Source organism: Marmota flaviventris, chromosome 1, assembly GCF_047511675.1.
Source record: "Marmota flaviventris isolate mMarFla1 chromosome 1, mMarFla1.hap1, whole genome shotgun sequence".
In the NCBI taxonomy this organism is placed as follows: domain Eukaryota; kingdom Metazoa; phylum Chordata; class Mammalia; order Rodentia; family Sciuridae; genus Marmota; species Marmota flaviventris.
Genome location: NC_092498.1, coordinates 203,852,848 through 203,878,166, shown reverse-complemented (window position 1 = coordinate 203,878,166; position 25,319 = coordinate 203,852,848). Strand labels below are relative to the sequence as shown.

General features: G+C 46.9%; 2 protein-coding genes across 4 annotated transcripts in view; both read left to right on the top strand.

Moving 5' to 3' along the window:
* Smarcc1 (SWI/SNF related BAF chromatin remodeling complex subunit C1) overlaps positions 1-2,713 on the top strand; it is a 142,073-nt gene extending 139,360 nt beyond the window's left edge. For both annotated transcript variants that reach the window (XM_027932048.2, XM_027932047.2), the window contains exon 28: positions 174-2,713. In XM_027932048.2, the coding sequence (XP_027787849.1) occupies positions 174-265 (92 nt within the window). In that variant the 3' untranslated portion in view covers positions 266-2,713. The remainder of the gene's footprint in view (positions 1-173) is intronic.
* A 5,835-nt stretch (positions 2,714-8,548) lies between these two features.
* Cspg5 (chondroitin sulfate proteoglycan 5) lies at positions 8,549-22,685 on the top strand. 2 transcript variants are annotated; one of them, XM_027932323.2, is made up of 5 exons: positions 8,549-8,648; positions 9,247-10,351; positions 13,027-13,215; positions 15,389-15,464; positions 22,212-22,685. In XM_027932323.2, the coding sequence occupies exons 1-5, from the start codon at positions 8,549-8,551 to the stop codon at positions 22,371-22,373; spliced, it is 1,632 nt and encodes a 543-aa protein (XP_027788124.1). In that variant the 3' UTR covers positions 22,374-22,685. The 2 variants fall into 2 exon arrangements, with proteins under 2 accessions (XP_027788124.1, XP_027788122.1); XM_027932321.3 differs by having other exon boundaries at positions 15,389-15,545.
* The last annotated feature ends 2,634 nt before the right edge of the window (positions 22,686-25,319 follow it).

The following is a 25,319-nucleotide window of genomic DNA, read 5'->3' as shown; positions in this document are numbered from 1 at the left end:
TGAGAGTTCCTTTGTATCTATCCACATAGACCACGGTGGCAGCAATGCCTCATACGCCACATTGCTTGCCTGCCACAAAGAAAGTTACTTCCTATGTCATTTTTTACTGAAGAGGCTCTTTCCCAAGCCCTGTGTTTCCAGGAGTGACGAGTTACCGTTGGATGTGTTTGCAGATCCCCCTCCGCCACAGCAGCAGCCACCACCACCTGCAGATGGGATTCCTCCACCTCCTGCTCCAGGCCCACCAGCCTCGGCCACTCCTTAGCCTGGAAGATAGGAAACCTCTACGCCCACCACAAGCTGGAGTGGGGATGACAAGACTTGTGTTCCTCGGCTTCCTTGGGTTTTGTTTTTTTTTTTTTTCAGGAGTTTTCTTCTCGCAGCCCCAAGCACGTGTCCCATGTCCCCACTCCTCTTGCTACCCCTCTCCATGCTCTGTTATCTCTTGTGTCAGGTCCTCAGCTGACACTCAAGGGGAAGCCTGTGGTGACAGTGTGCCCTGATCATCTTAAAAATAACCCATACCTCCCCTGTCTTGGTGTGGGAGGTGTTGTCTGTTGATCTGCAGGTCCTGTCAACAGTAGTATTCTATGTCTTTATCATTTTTGCTCTCCTGTAGTGGATTTTTATTTGTTTGTTGTTGTTGTTGGGGGGGTTGTTTTGTTTTTGTTGTTGGGTTTTTTTGTGGGGGTGTTGGGTTTTTTGTTTTGTTTTTTTGTGTTTGTTTGTTTTGTTTTTTGGTTTTTTTTGTTTTGTTTTGTTTTTTTGGTCTTATGCTTCAATGGATAATCCTCTATAATTATTATCTTTTTCTCCTTGGTTATGGTTGTTTTAAAGGAGAGCATCCTAAGTTAATAGGAACCAAAAAATGGTGATGGGCAGAAGGAGATAGCCACAGGGGACACACCTTAAGGCATTATAAGTGACCTTATTTCTGCTTATCTGAGCTAAGAGTGGTGCTGCTGGTAAAGTTTCCTGAGACTTTTGCCATATAAACATGCACCAAAATTAAGAGAGATAGGAAGAGGCGAGGGGGATACCCCATTGATTTTATTCTCTTATGAGGGCCTCCACCTTGCCTGGCAGAACATAGCTACTTTAACCAGTATGTGGTAGAGGACAGCACAAATATAGAACAAATCCACTCCTTCCCTAGACTCAATGGTTCTGGTTTTCTATGCGGATGATTTGCTGAATTGAGGGGTGGGTATTTTTTTCTGAGGACAGTGTGAGCTTTTAGGGTTGGAATTTGGGGAGGCATTCTTTAGTTCCCTGGGCTACCCAGGAAAGTTTAAGGAGTCTAGAGCAATGGCCTCCCCATGAACCTAGCCTACTATTCATTGTTTTATATACATTCTTTTTTTTTTTTTTTTTTCTCTCTCTCTCTTTAAAAAGCCCTTTAAAAGAGGAAAAAAAAAAAAAAGGTAATGCTAAACATTGTAGCTCATGGAACTTGGTTAGGATGGCTGGGGGTCCAAGTCCCCAAACTACCTCTTGCAGTAGCCAGGGTGAGTGGAATTTCATGAAGCGGTACTTAAGGTTCGGGATAGGATTAGAAGAGTGGGAACAGATCTTCGGCCTCTCGTACCTTCTCCCTTCCCTTTCTGAGATTTCACATTCCATCTGTCACAGGGTTGTCAAGAAGGTACTGAGGGTACCAAGGACCTCACTTGGCTCCAGAGCATCATGCTTTAAGGTTTGGGGTGCTCAGGCTGGGAGGGTGGGTTGCCATTCCAGAGGAAGAGCCACAAAAATGCCTTAATTTGAGCCCATATCTACCCCTGCTGATGAGTGTCTTGAGAGTCTTTGTTTTGTCTTCTTGTCCTTCTTCCCTCCCTTCTATCATGAGTAGCAAAAGGGTGTTTTGGCAGATCTTGGTTTCCAAAGCGCCTGGCTTCTTCACTTTATGTTCTCAAGTGGCAGTTGCATTATTTAGAATGCAAATTAGAACATCTTTTTCTATGTATTTTCTAAAGCTTTACATATAAGAGGGTGTAGGGAGGTGTTTATAAAACACCATAGAACTTTTCCCCTTAATATCAGAAAGCAAAAAAATAAAACCACAGTTGAGATTTGCCTTTCAAACCCTCAGGTTTGCCTCTATCCAGGTGGCCCTGGTCACCATCAGAGTACTGGAATAGTAGAACCAAGGAGACCTTGTTCCTTTAATGTGTTTGTTCTAGACATTTGGCATGGAAGTGGAAATGAGCTTGTTCCAACTGGAGTTTACTTGCAACGTATTAGCCTCCAGAAAGATCCCAGTGCCTTTTGATAATGGCCAGGGTTTTCCCTACTTCCCTCCAGTTTTCCCAAAGGAAACTCATTCCAAATACTTAACCTTTTCCAAACCTGGAGTCCTAGAAAGTGTAGTTCTGGTTCATACTGTGGTCCCTTGTAACCTCAGGTCTCTAATGTGATCACTTCGAATTTAAAAGATCCAGGTGGAAATATTTTTACTATGCCGATAATTTTCAAAGTACCTGAATTCAACACTGTTATGTTTCAGTATAAGTGATGACTTTCTTTTCATGTTTTTATCTGGTTTCATTCCTATATTACAGCCACCCAGGTTTTTTTGTTTGTTTTTGGGGGAGGGGGGGTAATATGTGGTTTTGTATAAACATGTTTCTCACTGTGTTATTATTTTGGAAAAATGAGAGGAAGGAGTTTTGAGAGATTGGAAGAAATGAATAAATGAAATACCATTTCTGGATTCTAGTCCCATTTTCTGCATTCATACACCAAGTTCATCATGTATCCAAGAAGAACCTAAAGATTCAGTCCCACCTGGTCTTGGTTTGCAGTTAAATTCTATGACTCCAGGCCACTTCCTTGACTGACCACCTTCATGATGCTTCAGGAGCATGCAGTTGATTGTGCCTTGCCCTTGGTCAAAGTGAAGAAAGACAAGTGGAAGTTGTCTAGAAAGGGTTGCATCCTGGTGCCTCTAAGTGAGCTAGAGAATGTACAGATTAGACAGCCCCACATTGGAGGCAGGCCTTGAGGACAGAAAAAAAGAGTGCCTAGTTTTCAAGATGCTATGAATCCAAGCATGATGGCTCAGCCTGTAAAATTCCAGCAGCTCCTGAGGCTGAGACAGGAAGGTTGCTAGTTCAAAGCCAGCCTCAGCAAAAGTGAGACACTAAGCGACTCGGTGAGACCCTATCTCTAAATAAAATACAAAATACGGCTGTAGCTCAGTGGTTGAGTGCCCTTGAGTTCAATGCCTGATACCCCCCCAAAAAATAAATTTAAAAAATGGTATGAATCCAAAAGAAGAGGATTCTGTATGCCATGAAGTGAACACCCAACTCAAAGATTGAGTTTTCAAAAGAAAAGTGTGGATCAGGATCATCTTCACAGACAAGCTGAGGCTTGATGGACCCTGCTCTCAGCCACTGATGAGTTCTGGAGCCTTGTGTTTCCAGGGGATGCTGATGCTGGTCAGGGTATCATCCTTTGAGAACCACTGGTTAAGAAAGCTATGTGCTTGAACAGGATCTCTACAGTTCCCTCTGTGAGACCTTTCATCCAGTAAAACATTTAAGTACCTACTAAGTGCCAGCTATGGGAACTTGCAAACAGTGAAGTCTTAGTTGTGAATAAGGTAGGCAAGGCCCATGCTATCCAGTCCACTTATATTCTGGTGGGGTGGGGGATGCCAGACCATAGTTAATAACAAGTACTAGCACTTTACATAGTGCCAAATTTTCATGAGGAAAATGAAATGGCATAATCAAGAGTTTCCTCTGAACATCTGGGAGATAATGTGAAAGATCTGAACTGTGATTTATCTCATTTATGCTGAATATGGTACCCTAAGAGACAGACCTTCATTCCTTCCAGAAAAATCTCCACCTGAATAATCAGGGCACCCATTTGCCTGGATTCATTATATCAGCTCATGAGAACTCTCCATCTTTATTTATCATAAAACCCCCTGTTCTCTACAATTCTTTAGAGCATATTCTGTTCATGTTTGATGGGGCTTCTTCTCAATCCCTATCAGTGAATGATCTTCACTTAAGGAGGTCCTCTTTCAGAATAGGATGCAAAAGTATATCTATTGAGAAAGTCCTACCCTCCTCCAAGCCCAGGTCCCTCAATGTTGGACCTCCTTGTAGACCGCTCCACTTAAACTGTTTACCTGTGGCTCATTTTTAGGCATGCCACCACTCCAGTAATTAGGGAGTACTTTTGAGCCTGAACTTGGGACAGAGCTAGGATTGCCACATATGAAGAGTGACCATAGGGAACAAGAAAATTCAATGGATCAATGCAAACAGTTTCCAGAACCAACCATAGATCCCTCTGGAATCACCTTGTCCTACTCTGATTCTTATGGGGACTCCGACTCAAGAGGTCCTTATCTGGTCCCTCTCCCTACCCTGGCCTGCCTTGCAGAATTGGAGCTATCTTTACTACTACTATCTGAAGAGGCCTTTCCCTGCTCTTCTAACTCAATGAAGAGCAACCCTTCCCTTTGAGGCAAATACCACACCTACCTTTAGAGTACAACTTTTGCAGGCCTCAGCAAAATAGTTATTTCTTAGTACTACTGTACATTGACTGCCACCTACATACAAATGGCAAAGGAAAGAGGATTCCACTCTAGTTCTGTGGCAATCTAATGTGCCTTCACAAAAGGTGGGGTGGTGGGGCCATAGTCCTTTTGCACAGGCTAGTTTCTGTGGCTTGTTTAGCCTGCCACTGACAGGTTCCTACGGCCATCTGAATTGTGGCATCCTGAGCTTTTTTGTTGTTGTTGTTGTTGTTTTTAGAGGGAGAGAGAGAGAGAGAGAACTTTAACATTTTATTTTTCAGTTATTGGCAGACACAACATCTCTATTTGTGCTGAGGATCGAACCTGGGCCGCACGCACGCCAGGCGAGCGCGGTACCGCTTGAGCCACATCCCCAGCCCTCCTGAGCTCATTTCTGCAGTGCTGCAGGATCCCTGAGAAGAGCTTAGGTCACCTGCTGAGGCAGCAGGTCTGTTCTGCAGACAATCTAGTCACTCCACATCTGAGGCTATCTGTGTTGGCTTCCCTTATGTGGCTGTCTCACAACTGGCTTGGCTTTGGGATTAGGGTTAGAAATTCAGGAGACCTTTCAAATTTGGTATTGCCTCAATAAGGTGACCAGGTTGTACCTTCCTTTTCTGAGAGCATTTTGCTCAGCTGAGAATTCAGAGTTCCCTATATGAGGATGTTATAGTCAACACAAAGGACTCAGACCCCAGACCACTTAGCCCTTCCCTTCTTCCTGGGAATGGCATAAATAGATCTATTCCCAGTAGCCCATCACCAAAAACAATCAGATTTTTTCTGCAGTCTATAACATGGGTTATATTGTTCCCTGTAAGAATCATAGTGTTGGGCTGGGGATGTGGCTCAAGCGATAGCTCCCTCGCCTGGCATGCGTGGGGCCCGGGTTCGATCCTCAGCACCACATGCAAAGATGTGTCCGCCGAAAACTAAAAAATAAATATTAAAAATTCTCTCTCCCTCCCTCTCCCCCTCTCTCTCCCCCCCCCTCTCTCTCTCTCTCTCTAAAATATATAAATAAATAAATATTAAAATTCTAAAAAAAAATCATAGTGTCGGGGATGGGTTTGTGGCCTCAGTGGCAGAGCACTTGCCTAGTATGTGTGAGGCACTGCATATAAATAAAAAATAAAGGTCTGTCAACAACTAATTTTTTAAAAAAAATCAATATTAAGTGTCCAGGTGAAAGGAACTTGGGGAGGGGAGGAGACAGGGCTTCCACTGATGCCCTACCTCCCTGTCCTGATTCCCATTAGAGCATTCAGAAAACTAAAGTCTCAATGTGTTAGTAATTAATACTGAAGATTTAAAACCAAGAACTGTGCTGCTTTCTGTCCAGACCAAACTGCTCCCTCTATGGCAATGGTCCTTGTACCAGCCTTGCTCTGGAGGCAGCCTGCCAACCCCAGTAGAAAACAGGCATGAAGAAGCCATTGCCACAAATTCCCTGACACCCAAATGTAAGAGACATAAGCGGAAGGATATGTGAGTGTGAGCTATAAATAGGTCAGTTTCTCTCATTCACCACTTCCTACAGCTTATATGCCTACCTCATCCCTTGTCTCCAGGAAAAAATATGACATTCATTTGACACTCTATGATTGCCAAATATTTTGACATATGAGACTCAGGTTACCGATCTCCCAAAGTCACAGATTTGATGCCAAATCTTACTCTTACCTATCACACACTACTGCCTAGAGGAACTTTTCCCATCCATTTCATGGGTGTCACCCAACCAAGCATGCTGTGCTCAGTTCTGAAACAGCTGGTGACATCTGCTAGAGAACTTCATAATGAAACAGAATGGCAATAATTGATGTAAATTCCCAGGTTGAGGGAAGGTGTAGTTCAGTGGCAGTGTCTGCTTCACATACAGAAGACCCTAAGTTAAATCCCCAGCACTGGAAGGGGAAAAAAAATCCCAAATGAAAAGTGGTATGTCTTCAGAGAAGGGGAGGAGATATCTGAGGAAGGACACATTTCACATTTTGTATCATGTTTTGCTAAGTCAAAAACTTGAAAGAATGTATTTAATAGGTACCCATTCCTGAGGCCTTCTTCCCACACAGACTGGCCTCAGTAAAAGGAGAAGGTAGGCACAGCCACTAACATCCACTCTGCTACCACCAAATACAGGTTAAAGGAACACAGAGACATCGAAGCATACAACATGACAAAGGAAGCAGAGATGGGGCTGGAGATAAATAAGGGTTACAAACCAGGTGCAGTGACACACCCTGGTAATCACAGACACTTCAGAGTCTGAGACAAGAAGATCACAAGTTCAAGGCTAGCCACAACAATTAAGAAAGACCCTATCAAAATAAAGGGTTGGTAATGTAGTTCAGTGGTAGAGCACCTCTGGGTTTAGTCCCCAGTATTGCAAAAAATAATAAGGGTATGTTGCTGCCTCTGGCCAAAAGGCAAATATGGTGCCCTACTGGATCTGCTTAGAAAATGTTGCATTTCAAACATTTTACTGAATCTGGAGGCAGCATGAAGCCATGGAAAGAGCCAGGAAGTCAGCCCCTTTTGCAGGGAGCTTCAGACTCATGATTGGGGGTGAGGTTGCTTTATCTTCACTGATGCCTTCTACAGAGTAGGCCTCCTTGCCTAACACTGATCAGGGCATAAATCAACTGTCTGAGCCAAGCAGAGGTGGACTCACAGAGTAGAGTGATCCGAACTGACCTTTTCTGGGGTAAGAAACTTGTCAGGCATGAAGGGGAGGGACACTACGCTGGGAAAACAAGCCACAGAATTTCTTATTGGAGAAACTGAGACTGAACCAAGGCAGTCTCATCAGGAAACACATGACACATTAGGGTCACTTATTTGGTCTCCTATGACAGGAATGAGAGCACGACAAATACCAGCGTTGCCATATCTTTGGGCTGAGACCCAGAACGTCTTAATTTTACTTAACATATCAAGAGGTAAATGGCTACAAGGATATACTAGGTGACTGTACCATGGCTCTGTCTCCCCACAAAATAGGGGTCCATAAATCAATAGTCCTGGGAAACATTGTGAGCAGTCTAGGGGACCCTCAGAGTAACGCTCGGCCCCATGTCCATGTGCACCTGGTCAGAGATATCAGCCTCTTTGGTCCACCCCGGCACTTGAGCTTTGGTGGCCCAGGACACCCGGGGAATGATGCTTCCAGAGTATAAGGATACCGGAAGCAAAGGCCGCTCCCCAAGCTGCTCCAAGGGGGATAGAGGGAAATTGAAGTAGCAGCAGCCCTAGAGGGTCTCACCCCTTGCCCCTGTGACGCGTTCGGCAGGCCTGGCTGGGCGGGGATCTGGGTTGATTGATGGCTCTGGCTGCGGTCGGATTAGGTCTGATCCGCTTAGAGCCTGGGCCGTCGGATTCGTCCCTTGCCAGGCTCTGCAAATGTCCGCAACCGCCCTCGAGGAGAACCCGAGGCTTCCCGGAGCACCTTGCTACCCAGAACACGGGGTTGGCACAGAAAACCCAAGAGGCTCCGTGCTTTCCGGGCCAGCTCGTTTCCACACCCGGACTGGGGCTCCTGCTCTTGCGGCCCTTCCGAGCTGCGTTCCCAATTTGCGGTGTCTGGGCGCGCGACGTCCCCGCCTCCTGCTCGCCGCGTGGCGGGTGGGTCCTCCGGGGCCAGGGCCTTTGCGGGCTCTTAACTAGGAGGCGGGAGGCAGCCACTCGCGGTTCTCACGCGCGTGCACCTGTCGGCTCGCGCCACGCGCGGCGCTCTGCGCCTGCCCCGCGCTCCGCGTACCCCGCGGGCGGCTGGGGGGCGGTGTCAGCTCTGCGTGCGGCGGGAGGCCGGGGGCGGGGCGCGCGGCGGCTGCGCGGGAGGCGGGGGGCGCGGCGGCCCGGACGGCGGCGGACGGCGGCATGCGGCTGCTCGCGCTGCCCACCGTGGGCTGAGGTAGCCGCGGCACCGGCGGGAGGCGCAGAGGCCGGGCGAGCCAAGGGTGCAGCCAGGCCGGCGGACCGCGACAGCGGCCGGGGCGCCGCGCCATGGGCCGAGCTGGGCGCGGGGGCCCGGGTCGGGGGCCGCCGCCGCTGTTGCTGCTGCTTCTGGGGGCCACGCTGGTCCTCTCCACCGGGGCCGTGCCTGGTAGGTACCGACTGAGGCCAGGGCCCTTCGCGCCCCACCCCGGCCTCCAGCTGATTTCGGGTACAGGTGGAGTCCGTGAGCTGTGGCAGGGGGCGGGGCACCGCCTGGCCTGGGACCTGAGGTGGGGAAAGGAACGTAGGAGGCTGTGGGGGTCTCCAGGAGGCAGACGGTGGGGACCACCCAGATACGGGATCGCAGGCCGCGGGGTGGGCTGGCAGGGGGTGCTGCGGTGGGGGCGGGGCCTGGGTAAGACCTCGGGGCGGGGTCTGGGGAGGGCGGAGCCTTGAGACTGGGTGGGGCCTGGAGGTGGGGAGGGGCATGAGTGATTCTTTGAGGTGAGTCCTGGAGGTGGCTGTCTCTGCCTCGTTCTCTCAAGGTTGAGGCTTCAGGACCACCCAAGTATGGGTGGTCTGTGAAATAGGGACAGTGTATTTTCCTAGCTCAGGAGGTGCACTCGGGGCGGGACTCGAGGTGGGTGTGGCCCTGGGAACGCAGACGTTGCCCCAGGGAACCCTGGTCTAGGGTAGCGAGCTTGGCAGGCTACTGGGTTTAGGCTCCATGTGCCATCCTGAAGCAGCATTTCGCTCTCTGCCCGTAGCACGTGAGGCGGGAAGTGCGGTTGAGGCCGAGGAGCTAATGAGGAGTGTACTGTCGTGGGAACCGCACGCTAATGACACGCGGGAGGAGGCGGGCCTGCCTGGGACTGATGAAGGCGAGACCTCGTGGACGGCCCCTGGCAGAGAGCTGGCCTCTGTGGGCCCCGGGGTCGGACCAGAGGAGGCACTAGAGGCATCAGCTGCAGTGACTGGCACCGCCTGGCTAGAGGTCGACGGCCCAGGCCTAGGCGGAGTGACCGCAGAGGCCGGTAGTGGTGATGCCCAGGCCCTTCCAGCTACTCTCCAGGCTCCTCATGGAGCCCTTGGGCAGTCGACAGTGCCCCCTGCCACTTCTGAGGCTATTGAAGCCAATGGGCCTTCCTCCCCCACTGCTCTTGACAAGCAGAGCCCAGGCCCTGAACTCCCCAAGGAGAGTCCCTTGGAGGTTTGGCTGAATCTAGGAAGCAGCACACCTCAAGGGCCAGAGCCCACTGACCCACTTCAAGGCACACCAGAGTCCCAACCAGCCTCAGATATAATTGACATTGACTACTTTGAAGGATTGGACAGTCAGGGTCGTGGTGCAGACATAGGGAGCTTCCCAGGGTCACCAGGAACCTCAGAGAACCACCCTGATACTGAAGGAGAGACCCCTTCCTGGAGCCTCCTTGACTTGTATGATGACTTCACCCCCTTTGATGAGTCTGATTTCTACCCTACCACATCCTTCTATGATGACCTAGAGGAAGAGGAAGATGACGACGAGGACAAGGATGCAGTGGGAGGAGGAGACCTAGAAGATGAAAATGACCTTTTGGTGCCCACTGATAAGCCTGGTGTGGGGCCTGGGACAGGCCAGCCTACCAGTCGGTGGCATGCTGTTCCTCCACAGCATACTCTGGGGATGATCCCTGGAAGCAGCATCGCCCTCAGGCCCCGCCCAGGAGAGCCAAACCGGGACCTGGCCTCAAATGAAAATGGCACTGAGTGCCGTAGTGGCTTTGTGCGGCACAATGGCTCCTGCAGGTCAGTGTGTGACCTCTTCCCAAGTTACTGTCACAATGGCGGCCAGTGCTACCTGGTGGAGAACATAGGGGCCTTCTGCAGGTAAGTGAATGGTAGGTAGGCAATGAGAACTATAAAAGAGTATAGGTGGGGCAGACCCAGCAAAAGGAGAGTGTGGGGGGCACAACTTCCAAGAGTTGTACATTCACAGGATTCCCAGGTCAATAAAGATCCACTCACATTTCTTCTACAGAATAACTTATTAAAATGTATTTCCTGTGGTCTCATCACCAGGAGAGGTTCCTCAGAAATAAGATTTTAAAAGTTCTCTACCTGACCCATACTACTCAATTATGAAGGCAAGTGAAGGACTTCCGAAAGGATTTTGGAAACAGCCCTTTGCCGAGGTTTTTGTTGGAGAGTGCTGGCCATTAGTATAGCCAAGGAGGGCTGGCCTATTAATCTGCTCCAGAGTAAAGACAGCTGAGACAGCTCTGTCCAAACCCAGTGAATAGCAGGAGGGCCCAGTCTCATAGATGGGCATGAGCAGACCCAAAGAGCAGCCACTCACACAGGTGAAATCAAACTGAGAGTCTGGCGGTTTTTGACTTTGGATAGTAACTCTTTTTCTTTCCCTTGGTTGATACTTGTCTCCCCTAAGATACCACATTCATGATACCTTCAAAGATTTAGTTTAGAATATCCCTGAGAACATTGTCTACAAGAACCATCCCCCATCTCTTCAGTAATTACCCCAATCACTTCACTCTTGGGAACTGCCCTAATGTGAGGTATTTACCTGCTGGAGAACTCCCTGTCTTATTCTGGAAGGATCATGAGTCAGGGATGATTTGGGTGGTTCTTTACAGGTCCTAGAAGTGGAATAGAGTGTTCATTATCCTCTGAGGCTAGTTTCCTTTGATCTTAGGAGGAACATTTCTGTTATCAGAGTCTCTTTGGTCAGTGTCATTCTCGATGCTTCTTTTTCTTGTTCTTTGTAGAGGTATGTGAAGAGTCAGGTTTCTTAAGGGCTAATGTTATGATTGGAGAATAACACTGGTGAATGCTCAAAGAGTTTCAGTTCCCTTCTGTGAAAGTTCTTTGTCATAAATAGTTACAACGCTAGGGTCACTCACACATGATGTGACCACAAAGTTCTGGTTGGAGTTGTCCATCCATTGCCAATAGGAGGTGCTGTGGTTTAGAAATTAGGAGGAGGTGGTAAGGCTTTGCCAGCTGGTTAAGGGCTACCAGAAATATGGGGAAACCCCGTGGTTTTGTGCTTCAAACTTTATTTTGGGGAACTATAATGATGATTTCAGCCTGGGAGCTGTGGAAAGTCATCTTTGCAAAGTCATCCATTATCCTCTGAGAGACTTGGTGTTTCACCCTTAAAATGAGCTCCCCATCAGAGTATGAAATTTAAAGGCCTTGCTGCCTCTGGAGATCTGAAAAAGTTCCCAGAAACCCCTGGAGAACTCAGGGAATTCCTGAGTAAGGAGTAAGATTGTCTCCTTACCAAGCTACCTGGCTCTGCTGACCAGGGATCCACCAGTCTGCCTTAAAACGGCTTCCCCATATGCCCTCTTCAGCAATCCTTGCTAAGCTTTCACTCCAGGGTCACACTGGGGCCTCCCTGCCCAACTCCTGCTAGGGCTGTGCACACCCAGCCTGGCCCACAGCTTGAAAACTGCTTTTGCATTCCACTCACAGGAGACTGCTGAGCCTTTAGTTGCAGACTGCAGCGTGCCTTTGTCTCTGTCACCCTGACCCACTGCAGAGAAACGAAGAGCGCTGTGGCTGGACTTCTCTAGAACACGGGGTTAGAGGGCCCCACTTAGAGGGTCTGCATTCCCTGGCAACCTCAAACAGATAGTTCCCCTATGATAGGAGAGGATCAGTTGGAAAACAAAGAAGAATTGCTTGTTAGCCATTTCTTCCCAGCCTATTCTGGATGTAGACTAGCCAATTCTCTGGTGCATAATTTCCCCATTTCTGGGCCCCTTTCTTGTCTGTCATTCACCCTGAGGTTCATGTCCTCCCTCCTTTGCCTGCCTCTATATCCTTCCACATCTTTCCTCTTTGAAGCAGCCTGGTTCCCATGGAAACAGCAATGTCATTGGAAGAGTTGGAGCCTGGGAATGTCCCCAAGGGCAGGAGAAAGTCACTCAACAAAAGGACTAAAACCCACCCAGAAGGTTGATTCTCACTATGCTTATATGACAGTTCTCATAGTATTGGAAAGGTCTAGGGGCAGAAGTTCTGATACTGAAGGGGTAGGAGGAGAATATACATCCATCCTTGTGTCTGTCCTTGTCTGTCAGTTTCTTAATTTTCGATGTCTGGTTAACCACGTGAACTAGATGAAATGCGAACAACAAGATAGGTTTTTCATGTTTGGGGAAGGGCCTAGTACTTTGTAACGATAGCTCTTATTCATCTTGTGTCTCATCTGTCTTTCACCCAAAGCCAGGGCAAGCAGAGGTCTGAGAGAATCCTGCGATTGTCTTCACTGAGTTATAGTCACGTAACAGTCATGTAACTTAGAGCCATTCACTCAGTTTCTCTGTGCCTTTGTTACCTAATTTATATCATGGCCCTCAGAGAGCAGCCTGATCCATTTCACTGAGGACTTATAAAGAGAGGGGAGAATACTTGCTTTGAGTAACACCAGGTGGTCCTAGGAACAGGCTATTGAGATGAGTGGTGGGGTCAGGCCCAGACCCTGGCTGCGGCTGCAGCTGCCATCAGTCGTGGTGTCACTGTCACTGCTGCAGGTGCAACACCCAGGACTACATCTGGCACAAGGGAATGCGCTGCGAGTCCATCATCACTGATTTCCAGGTGATGTGCGTGGCCGTAGGCTCTGCAGCCCTTGTGCTGCTCCTGCTCTTCATGATGACCGTCTTTTTTGCCAAGAAGCTCTATCTGCTCAAGACGGAGAATACCAAGCTGCGGAGAACCAAGTGAGTCTGTGCCACCCAGCCTCTTGGTGGGAGATGCCTGACCCCTGATCCAGGGATGTTGTCACGGGGGTTTCTGACACCTGCTCTGCATCCCTAGCAGTTTTGTTCATGCTGAAGAGTCGCCCAGGCTTATCCATTCACACAGAATGTGCTGGTATTGCAGCAGAGGTGAAGCCCCCATGCACACTGTGGCTACCTGGCAACATTCCCAGCACCCTTATTCAGGACAGAGAGTGCTTAAGGAAGAGGTGGCCAGCATAGAGCATGTCCCAACCCTAGCCCCCAAGCAAGTTGCTGTACTTGGTCTACCCATCCTGCCAGATAGCATCTGCTTCCCTGGTCTTTGACAACCAGTAGCCAGTGTGAGGATTTTGCCCACAAATTAGTGTGGAGTGATTTCACTCCCCTCAAATCTGCTGTCACTCACTACCATCTCCCCCTCAGTGGATGCTGAAGAGAGAGGCTTTAGCACTACAATATATTGCTTCCCACCCCTCACCCTTCCTGAATCCCCCCCACACTGGGGATTGAAGCTAAGGGCACTTTACCACAGAGCCACACCCCTAGCTTTTTTTATTTCTTATTTTGAGATAGGGTCTTGCTGAGTTACCAAGGCTGACCTTGAATTTGAAATCCAGCTGCCTCAACTTCCCAATTCACTGAGATTACAGGTGTGTGCCACTGTGCCTGGCTTGCATTGCTTTTTAAAAACTGGTCAACCCCTGGTCCAGACAGAAGTGTTTAAGGAAATTCTCTTTACCTTTCCAGAGTAGAATTTTGTGACTGAGGAGGGGGTCCATGGTTAACTTTCTCTGCTACACCCACATGGGGATGCAGAATGGCTGGCTGCTTAGCTCTCAGCAGAGCAGCACCTATGTGTGCATGTGAATGTCAACACACATTTACCATTATGCTAGGTCTTGAACTTTCAGATATGACCTTATGCACTGTGAGTGAATTATTCTTATCACGAAGTAAAATAAAAACCTTTCTAAAGTGTCACAGGAGTCAAAAGGAGGAAACCGAAGCTCATCTTCTTTGGAACCCAAGAGACAGTTGATGCAAAACTGGCCCCGATTGCCTTTCAACCTGTCACCCCATTAATCCCTCTGACCTGAGACACCCTCCAGAGAATGTGACTGAAGGACTTCCCTGGGTCCTGAAAAAAGGACAAAACACCATCTGTTGCTCCTGTGCGGGTGGACGCATGCAATGTGCAGATGCTGGCAGCCCTGCGGCATTTCAGTTAACTGCCATGGGGCCGGAAGGGCCTCTCCATTGTGCCTGTGCATTGAGGCGGGGGTGTATCTGGGCACATGATCACTCCACACAGACAAGCCAGGACCCTTGGCTTCTCATGCCTACACCAAAGTGGTGGGTATGTGAGGTGGAGGGGATAGGACCATCTAAATCTGGGCAGCTGCTGATGAGGATAGGGGGCAGAAAGGAGCAACTTCCAGAGAAGAGGAGAAGCAAGAGCTAGAGCAGAGTCATGTTTGCCTTCCTGATTTTGTGTTTTGCAGGGGCCGCTCCCTCATTTCTTTGCATACCTTATTTCTTTCCTGAGCCCAGTTACTGCTCTGATGATGCTTCATGTGCTCAGAGCACTGAAGATCCTACTGCGATTGATTGATTCTAAGATGCATATTTTTTTCTCACATATTAACATCTCTGAAATTGGATTGTATCTTACAATCGCTGGCATCTTGCAATCATTGTTACCCAGATGGTAGTTTTGATGTAGTTGTAATTGCTTGGCATGCACAAACATGGTCATAGCTGTTCATATCGTTGTCAGTTCTGTATCCAAAGTCCAAACGAGCTACTGCAATTATGTTTAAAAAACCCAAGGTGGGCTGGGGATGTAGCTCAGTTGGTAGAGTGCTTGCCTGGCGTGCACAAGGCCCCGGGTTCAATCCTCAGCACCACACACACGCACACCAAAAAAAAAAAAAAAAAAAACCCACACAAGGTGATAACAAAATATGGATCATGGTTTAAGTGGCAGAAGTTTTTTCTTATGGTGTATCAAATAATGAGGCATCTTATTCCAACTCTTGGTATTTAACAAAATGTAGTATTTGACCCATGAGGCTGAAATATTAACTTCTTTTGTTACATTTTGCCATGATCATTTCACTTATGTTTTCCCGTCTCTCTTCTTTCCTACCAGCAAATTCCGGACCCCATCTGAGCTCCACAACGATAACTTCTCCCTCTCCACCATTGCTGAGGGCTCTCACCCAAATGTAAGGAAATTTTGCGACACTCCTTGTATCTCCTCCCCCCATGCCCGTGCCTTGGCTCACTATGATAACGTTATCTGTCAGGTAACTTGTCTTCTTCACATCTACCCTTATGCATGCCTCAGCCCCCAGCCCAGGCCAAGTCTACAGACAGCTTTGGAGGTCAGATTAGGGCAACCCAGTGGAGCATTGAAGGTGGGAATAGGGGCTTGATAATGTCTGGCCTCTTTGACAAGCAGGGGTTATATGTAGTAGAGCTCTTTTACAAGGTTGACTGGTAATTTTAGCTTCATCTGTGCTTTAGAAGTCTGATTTTACTTTCCACATCATGGAGAAAGACCCTGCTTTCATTAATAGTCTCATAGGTTCTGATGGTTATTTAAGCAAGTAGTGGTTTCCTTTGGGGACAGGTGGAAAACCCCTTCCATCCTTGATCCTGTTTGAGGACCCTAACAATTGCGAGGCTTATACACAATTGGTTAGTGCAAGGTGAGCACAAAACACTGGTGGAACTTTAAACCTGGGAGTAATTCTATTCTTAATAGGATGAGCTCATAAATATCAATTGAAATTCAATAAAAGTTCCAAGTTGACCATTTTCCAGAGATACTAGCTTATTCTATGGCCTGGATCAGGTCAGCCATTAAAATACTGAGTACTGGGGCTGGGGTTGTGGCATAGAGGTAGAGTGCTTACTTTACACGAGTGAGGCACTGGGTTTGATCCTCAGCACCACATTAAAAATAAATAAATAAATAAAGGTAAAGGTAATGCTGGGTTGGCTGGGGTTGTGACTCAGCAGTGGAGCACTTATCTAGCGTGTGAGGCCCTGGGTTTGATCCTCAACACCACATAAAAATAAATAAATAAACAAACAAATAAATAAATAAAGGTATTGTGTGGGCTGGAGTTGTGGCTCAGAGGTAGAGCCCTGCCTTGCACACGTGAGGCACTGGGTTCAATCCTCAGCACCACATAAAAATAAATAAATAAAGATATTGTGTCCATCTATGACTAAAAAATATATTAAAAAATAATAAATAAAGGTATTGTGTCCAACTACAACTAAAAATGAAAAAAAAATACTGGGTACTGTCAGAGAATTTTGAAAGTCAAATAGAAACCATAGAAGCCCTCAAATCATGTCATATCCAAGTCCAGGAAATCTGCACTTAATGCAGCTCTGTACTTTAAGGTAAATGCATTATTATAACACCAGTCAGGGAGCTAAACTGAAACTCTTATGACTAAGACAGTGGAGTTTAATGGAAACTATGAAGAAGTTCTTTGAAGTAATGGGGTATCAGAGCTCATCAGGACCTTGACAGTCTAGAGCAGTGCCATCCAGTGGGGCTTCCAGTGAGACAGGAGAGTCCTCTGTTTGCACTGTCCACTACTGCAACAGCCACTAGCAACATGTGGCTCTAGAGCTCTTGACATGTGAACAGCACAAATCAAGACAGTCATCTTTTTGTAGATGGGGCAACTGTAGCCCCAGAAGGGAAAGGAGAGAAAATAGTAAATGCAGCCTTAGTCACAGAAAAGAAAAATGGCCTGACAGAGGAAGTCATTAATTTAAGTAGGAAGTGAGAGGATCATTTTTTTCCTGATGACTTTGATGCCAAGGATAGAAAACAGGTGATTTCACCAAAATATTAACAAGTTCAAGATATAAATAATAACCAAGGAAACAGGATGTCTTAAAGCTTTAAGATGGATAACAACATAACTCAACCCATCAGAATGTGGGCACCTTGAGGGCAGGTCAGAGTCTCACTCATCAGGCCAATCCCTCCCACCTTATCCAGCCCCTTGCAGTGCTGTGCATTCAATCCACACTTATTGACCACTGGTGACAACAGCCCACCACCTGCTCTCTTGGTTCCACTGCCAGATCTGCCATCCTATACACATGGGACAGCAAATATGCCCAGTCAGGGCATTCCTGTCCATGGCGGTTGCTCCTGCCTGACAGCAGGCAAGGTTTCCTAGGAAAGGTTCTGACCCATGTGTTTCTGGCACTATGAACATGGACACCTTTGCCATGTCTTCACAAAAGACAGGAAGGAGATAGGTCCTGTTGGGGGACTTAGTTGCATAAGCCAGTGCAAGGGCTTCCTGTTCATGGCTGAAACAGCCATGTGGAAGGTGGGGCATCTTTACATGAACATTTCTGCCCACCCCGAGCTCAGACTGGCAATCTTGAAGACCAGAGAAAAGATAGGCAGCCACAGTGAACTCTGCCTGAGAGGGGGTCATGGGGTCAGCTGGTACAACATGATGGCCGTCCCTCAGGGAAAGGGTGGAACCAGGCTCTAGTGGTCCCCTTGGCTCTTCTTGGATCTGATGTCCTTCTCCCAGCTTGTGCCAGCAGCAGCATCTTTTCGTTCTTTTTTTTTTTTAACATTTATTTATTTATGTATCTTTAGTTTTAGGCGGACACATTATTTTGTTTTTATGTGGTGCTAAGGATCGAACCCAGTGCCTCATGCGTGCTAGGCGAGCATGCTACCACTGAGCCCCAGCCCCCGCCCCATCAGCATCTTTTCCACTCTGTAAAGCACTGAGTGTGAGGGGATGATTGTCCGTGCAGCCGGAGTGCTCTCTCGCTCTCCCCACCTAGCCTACAGACCAAACTTGGTCATAGTCAAGGTCTTTTAGGTGTGGCCAGTTAGGATGGGTGTGCTGGAGCTGGGGGTGAAGCTCAGTGGTAGAACACATCTCACACAAGCAAGGCTCTGGGTTCCATTCCTAGCAAAAGGGAAAGAAAAAAATTCCACTCCACTGTGAAATGCAACCCTGCTTGTTGCCACGGCCATCACAATTTCCACCTCTGCACTGTGCAAGGAGAGGCAAGGACCCAGAGTCTGGCCTGCTGGTCAGCCTTCCCCAGCCTCTCCCTTCATCCTCAAATTCCTTTTTGGTATTGAGGAGCCTAAAATTTTTGAGTATTCTATTTCTCTTACTAGAGGGGTTATTTCTAAATAAAGTAAATTGAGTGGGTCATTTTCCTACCCCAGTGACTCTCAAAAAACCCATATAATTAGCCAAACATGGTGCCACATGCCTCTAATCCCAGCAGCTTGGGAGGCTGAGGCAGGAGGATTGCAAGTTCAAAGCCAGTCTCAGCAACTTAGCAAGACCCTGTCTCAAAATAAAAAATGGCCGGGGATGTTGCTCAGTGGTTAGGTCTCCCTGGGTTCACCCCTGGTATAAAAAAAAATTTTTAATTAAGAAAAAAATCTGTTGTTTTGGGTCTTGTGTGGCAGGGTCCATACTGATTTCAGTGTCAATGGCTTCCCGCCCTCTACTGCTCCTCTGAGCTCACTGCTCTCATGTGAGGTGCTGTAAGCATGGGCCACAGTCTTTTGTGTGGCTGAGCAGCCATCCTGGGGAGGGGACATCAGGAGGCTGGAGGGAGCACAGCAAGCTGGACCTGCTCCAGGTGCACCATGTGAATGAAGTCACCTGAAATCCACTGGCAGACTGCCCAGGCTGAGCTGCCCTGTTGCTCCTCACGGCGGTGCTATCCAGGGAATGTGGCAGATAAAGTGGTCCTCCTGAGACCTGACAGAGCTTCCAGGAGTTTGTTTTATTCCTAGGACTTTGTGGTACCCAGAAGTGCGGTTTTTTCATAGTTACATTTTTTTTCCTTTCCAGACTCTGCTTTTGCATGTGTATAGTAAAGCACTGGCTGCCTACCCCCTCTGACAGAGGTTTGCACATGGGGTCCAGGCCTAAATGTGTATTACCCCTGGGCTGCAGGGTACCCATATGGCTGAGATGGAACACTGGGAGCAAGGGTCCTCTGTGGTTTCCAGGATTTATGTCAGATATCTATCCTGCTCCCCTGTGACTAGATACATCTGCCATACCAAAGGCAGATGGATCTGCTGCTACAGAGTTTGGCAACCTTAGGCTTTACAGGAAATAGGACACAGTGGTGCACTCCTGTAATCCCAGCTGCTCAGGAGGCTGAGGCAGGAGGATTGCAAGTTCGAGGCCAGCCTCAGCAACTTAGTGAGACCCTGTCTCAAAATTTAAATTTTTTAAGAGGGGCTGGGAATGTATGTAGCTCAATGGTAGAGCCTTCCTGGATTCAGATCCCAATACAGGAAGATAAAAATAAAAAGCAGAACAATTCTGGAGGAAATACTCTGGCTACAACAACAAGACATGTTTCAGACACTCCCTCGTCTCTTCTTTTTGTGGAAGGCACTTGGCTTGCCTAAGAGTCTTATTTGGATACCTCTGTTTCTTACTTTTAGGATCTGCGTCTCCCATCTCGGCACAGAAGGCAATTTTTTCATCTTTCCAAATCCCATGGGCCCTGGATGGGACAACTTGAATGGGGGCCCCTTCTTTGTGACATCACAGCTCTATAAAGAGTCAGTTGATGTACTTTTCTTCACATTTTGAGAAATTCCTGTGCCCTATGTGCCCAAAAAGCATGTGACATAGAAAGAATGTGGGGAGGTTTCTGGAAAAACATGAAAGTAGTTTGCATCCTTAGAAGAGGAAAAATGAGCATAGACCCTTACTGTCTTTTCCCAAGCTTTGGTGTGATTCAAAATCCATCCTGCCCATGATCTTTAAGGGCTCAACTCTGAAGCTTCCACGTCTAGCATCTTCCCCAAACAGAACAGAAGCACACACAATAAGAAATACAGTTCCACCTCAACCCTCTTCCCTCTCCATAAAACATACACATGGGCTGGGCTGGGGGTATAGCTCAGCGGTAGCACATGTGCTTAGCATGCACAAAGCCCTGGGTTCAACCTGCAGCACTAACACACACACACAAAGTAAAATAACCAAAATATATACATACATAGACCATATTTCTATATTGCCTAGAAATCTTTCTATCTCAGTGTATATGGGGTTTTGTCCTGCAGTTGTTAGGGTCTTTTTTTTTTATTGTTTTATTTGGTTTTCTGGTACTAGGGATTGAACCCAGGAACACTCTACCACTGAGCTACATACCCAACTCATTTTATTTTTTATTTTTTAAACTCAGGGGCATTCAGCCACTGAGCTACATCCCCAGCCTATTTTGTGTTTTATTTAGAGACAGAGTCTCACTGAGTTGCTTAATGCTTCCCTGTTGCTGAGGCTGGCTTTGAACTGACAATCTTCCTGCCTCAGCCTCCTGAACCGCTGGGATTACAGGCCTATATCACCATGCCTCACTTATTTTTTATTTTGAGATAGGGTCTTGCTAAGTTGCTGAGACTGAACTTGTAATCCTCCTGCATCAGCCTCCATGTCACTGGGATTCCAGGCATGCACCACTGTGCCCAGCCCCTGCATTTTTTTTTTTTTTTAATTCTCTCCAAACAGTGATTGACAATGTCAGGTGCCTGTGTGTGCTGTGTACAGTTGCTGTGCCTCAAGTCTGCCTCAGGACTCTACGAAGTCCATTTCTTCTTGTCTCATTGGTATGGGGAACATGTGTCCCCTATTATCTATAAATCATGTCCAAAGTCTTTAAAACTCTATTAAATTTTTGTTCAGTCTAGGCCTCTGAAAAGCAGCCAGCAAGTCTGTGGCAGTGGGCAGGTGGCAGAGCTTTTCATACCCACAGTGTTCTGTGTGCGTAGCACCATGAAAAGCCAGACTTTTCCCAACCCATCACTACCCTAACCCAGTGCAGCCGGTGGAATGGACTAGAGTTCCCCCGATGGAGAATGCCTGGCCATTAAGCATGATCTTGATTTTTGAAAGTAGTTAAAACAAGAATAGTCCTAAGGGGGAAAAAAAAAGAATAGTATTAACTAGCTGGTCAGATGGAATATTCTCCACCCTTCATGCTATTCGTGAATCCACCTCTCTGATTAGCTGAGTTCCGTGTACTTTATAATAACTCTTTAGGGTACCAGACAAAAAACTTGAGGCCCACAGAATCACTCTAGATGTGATCCCTTCTGGGGGTCCTCAAGGAAAAGAATAAGGCAAATCCTACTGCAGAAATCCTCTGAGGGCCCAGAATTATAGAACTGGAGGACTGAATGCTACTGGGCTCTCTGGAACCCTTTCACTGGCAAATTCAGGTCAGATTCAGGAACTTGTCCTGGGGCTTCAAGTGGCACTTATGGGTGGCATGAAGGCAGAGGTGCACCTCAGAAGTAGGTGGGGGATCCACAACTTAAGTAACATCTGAGGCAGAGTGTGGCAGGCCACTGAGGCAGCCAGACCCTGGGGGTCGGGTTGAAGAAGCATCTTTTCAGTTAACATCTTCAGCAGTACAGTTCTGACTGCAAGAGGCTCACGGGTCTTTGACCTGTAGTCAGGGGACATGTCTGCATGTCTGGGGAGTGTGCATCTGAGTACAGTCCCATGTGTCCCCACCACCACCCTTGTGTTCCCTGACCAAGACGCTGATGGGAACAGAGCTTCTTGTGTGAGACTTTAAAGGTGTCTGAGCCAAATTAAGGGGGGCTGTTTCCCCCCACTCTATGTCCAAGAGAAGACATGACTAGCCCCAGTTACAGGTCTTTGATTACCATCAACTTTTTATCTACATCTGGCCATTGCTTATAAGCTTATAAGGATGACTTTCCTAAAAAGTAGTTGCTAGTCAGTTACTTCAGTTTATTATTCAGTTTATTCAAGACTTAGAGCTTTTCTCCTTTATACGTATATAGGTTTTGAAGCTCTGCTTCCTTAGCCCGTTTGAAAACCCAAGGTAATTATTGATTGCTCTGCCCACTGTCTCTTTCCCCTTCCCAATTTTTTTCCCTCCTCCAGGATGATCCTAGTGCTCCCCACAAAATCCAGGAAGTTCTGAAGTCCTGCCTGAAAGAGGAGGAGTCGTTTAACATCCAGAACTCCATGTCACCCAAACTTGAGGGTGGCAAAGGTGACCAGGCCGACTTGGAGGTGAACTGTCTCCAGAATAACCTAACCTAAAGCAGAGCAAGGAGAGAGGAAGCGGGGGCGGGGGCGGGGAAGAAACATTATCTCCTCTGGTACAGAGTCCGGTCCACGTAACCATTTGTTAGACTCTTTTCTTTTTCTGATCTCATGGCATGCTTTGATGTATTTTGTACAGGAGGGGAAAGAAACACTTAAAATAAGCAAAGAAACAGAACAGAACTGCATACACTGGACTGTTTTATCTGTGCTGTCTGTACATTGCTTCTGCCGCTGTGATTTCTAAACCTACACTGTTATTCAACTGACTTTTTTTTTTTTTTGTACTTTGACCCACCTTTTTTTGGAATACCAGTCCAAAAAAAAAAAAAAAAAAGTTCTTGAAATAAAACTTTTTTAAAAGCTATCCATTTTATTCCTGTCATGTGGCTGCTTCTTACCCATTCTCACTAGTTTGACTTGCATTCTGACCTTCACTGGAGATGGACTCCAGAGCAACGTACATCAGGCTCCGTGGCTTAAACAACACGAATTTAGTTTTTCACAGTTCTGGAGTCTGGAAATCCAAGGTTGTCACTAGTGTTGGTTTCTGATGCGTCTTCTCCCTCTAGCTTACAGATGGCCACTGTCTTGCTGTGTTACCACATGGCCTTCTTTCTTTGTGTGTGCAGAAAGAGGAAGGTCACTGATGTCTGGTTCTTACAAGGCCTCTCTGATTACCTCATTTAGTCTGACCTAGCCTCTTTTTTCTTTTCTTTTTTTTGGGGGCGGAGGTACTGGGGATTGAACTCAGGGGCATTTGACCACTGAGCCACATCCCCAGCCCTGTTTTTTATTTTATTTAGAGACAGGGTCTCACTGAGTTGCTTAGCATCTCGCTTTTGCCGAGGCTGGCTTTGAAGTCTCAATCCTCCTGCCTCCTCCTCCTGAGCCTCTGGGATTATAGGCATTTGCCACTGCACCCAGCCTTTAACTAGCTGCTGCTGCTTTTTTTTTTTTTTTTAAGTTGTAGGTGGAAAAATACCTTTATTTTGTTTATTTATTTTTATGTGGTGCTGAGGATCAAACCCAGTGCCTCACACGTATGAGGCAAGTGCTCTACTACTGAGCCACAACCCCAGCCCTAACTAGCTTCTTAAAAGCCTGTGTCTGTCTATAATCAGGTTGTAGGTTGAGACCTCAATGTATAAATTCAAGAGCAGGGCATAATTTAGACCAAATAATCTTATCTCATCTACTGTTAAGAATATTTGCTGGCTGGGGTTGTGGCTCAGAGGTAGAGCACTTGCCTAGCATGTGTGAGGCACTGGGTTCGATTCTCAGCACCACATATAAATAAATGAATAAAATAAAGGTCCACCAATAACTAAAAAAAAAATATTTAAAAAAGAGAATACTTTGGGACTGGGGTTGTGGCTCAATGGCCGAGCACTTGTCTAGAGTGTGTCAGGCACTGGGTTTGATTCTCAGCACTACATATAAATAAATATCTTATGGGGGGGTGGTGCTGGGGATTGAACCCAGGATGTTATGCATACCAATTGAACTATATATCCCCAGCCCTATAAATAAATAAAATAAAGGTCCATTGACAACTAAAAAAAAAATACTCTTTTAAACCAGGTGCAGTGGAGCATACCTGTTATCCTAGCAACTTGGGAGGCTGAGACAGGAAGAGCACAATTTCAAAGCCAGCCTCAGCAATTTAGCAAGGCCTTAAGCAACTTAGTGAGACCCAGTCTCAAAATAAAAAATTAAATGGGCTGGAGATGTGGCTTAGTGATTGAGCACCTCTAGGTTCAATCCCTAGTACCAAGGGGGAAAAAAAAGAATATTCTTTAAAAAAAACTCTCTTCCAACTGGGCCCAGTGTTGCACACCTATAATCCCAGTGACTCAGGAGGCTGTGGCAGGAGGATCACAACTTCAAGGCCAGCCTCATCAAGGTAATGAGACCCTATCTGAAAACATAGGGGCTGGGGTTGTGACTCAGTGGTGGAGTACTTGCCTAGCATTTGTAAGGCACTGGTTCAATTCTCAGCACTGCATATAAATCATAAAGGTTCATCAACAACTAAAATATATATTTTTTTAAATAAAAATAAAAAATATAAGGACATGGTGGCACATGCCTATAATCCCAGAGGCTCAGGAGACTGAAGCAGGAGGATCATGAGTTCAAGATTAGCCCCACAATTTAGCGAGGCCCTAAGCAACTCAGTGAAACCCTGTCTTGAAATAAAGTATTAAAACGGGGCTGGGGATATAGCTCAGTGTTAGAATGCCCCTGAGTTCCATCCCCAGTACCAAAAAGAATCCAATGCCAGGGATGGAACCCAGGACCTTGTGCATGCTAGGCAAATGCTCTACTGCTGAGCTACACCTCCAGCCCTTTTGTCTAAATTTTATTTTGAGCATTTCACTAATAAAATTTGCTTAGACTGACCTTGAACGTGTGATCTTCCTGCCACAACCTCCTGAGTAACTGGGATTTCAGGAATGTACCACTGTGCCTCACCACTTTTGTCCTCAGACTGTATTAAGTACTTACACTCTGAGCCAAGCCTACTAAGGGAGGCCCTAGTCTCAAGAAGTTCATAGTCTACTTAAGAAATAGACTTAAATAATTATAATGCAGTGTGTCAGTATTATAATGGGAGTGTGCATGAAGAGTTCAAAGAGGTTGCAAGTGGATGTTAAATGATAAGAAGGCATTTTTCAAGATGAAACAGGAAAGCAGGAGAAGGTGTTCAAGGAAAAGAGGAACTACTCAGGAAAGTAGTGCTGGATGAGCAGAGATTGTGTGAGAGGGAGGGGTCCTAGGTGATGGGCCTGGAAGGAACCACTGAGGAGAGATAAGGAAGGACCTGGAATGCCCAGTAAGCATGGATAAGACAGGTCCAGATTTGTTTTCTAGAAAGATAACTGGAGACAGCAGTGAAGGCCCACTGAGGATGGAGGTTGTAACAATCCAGGAAATGCA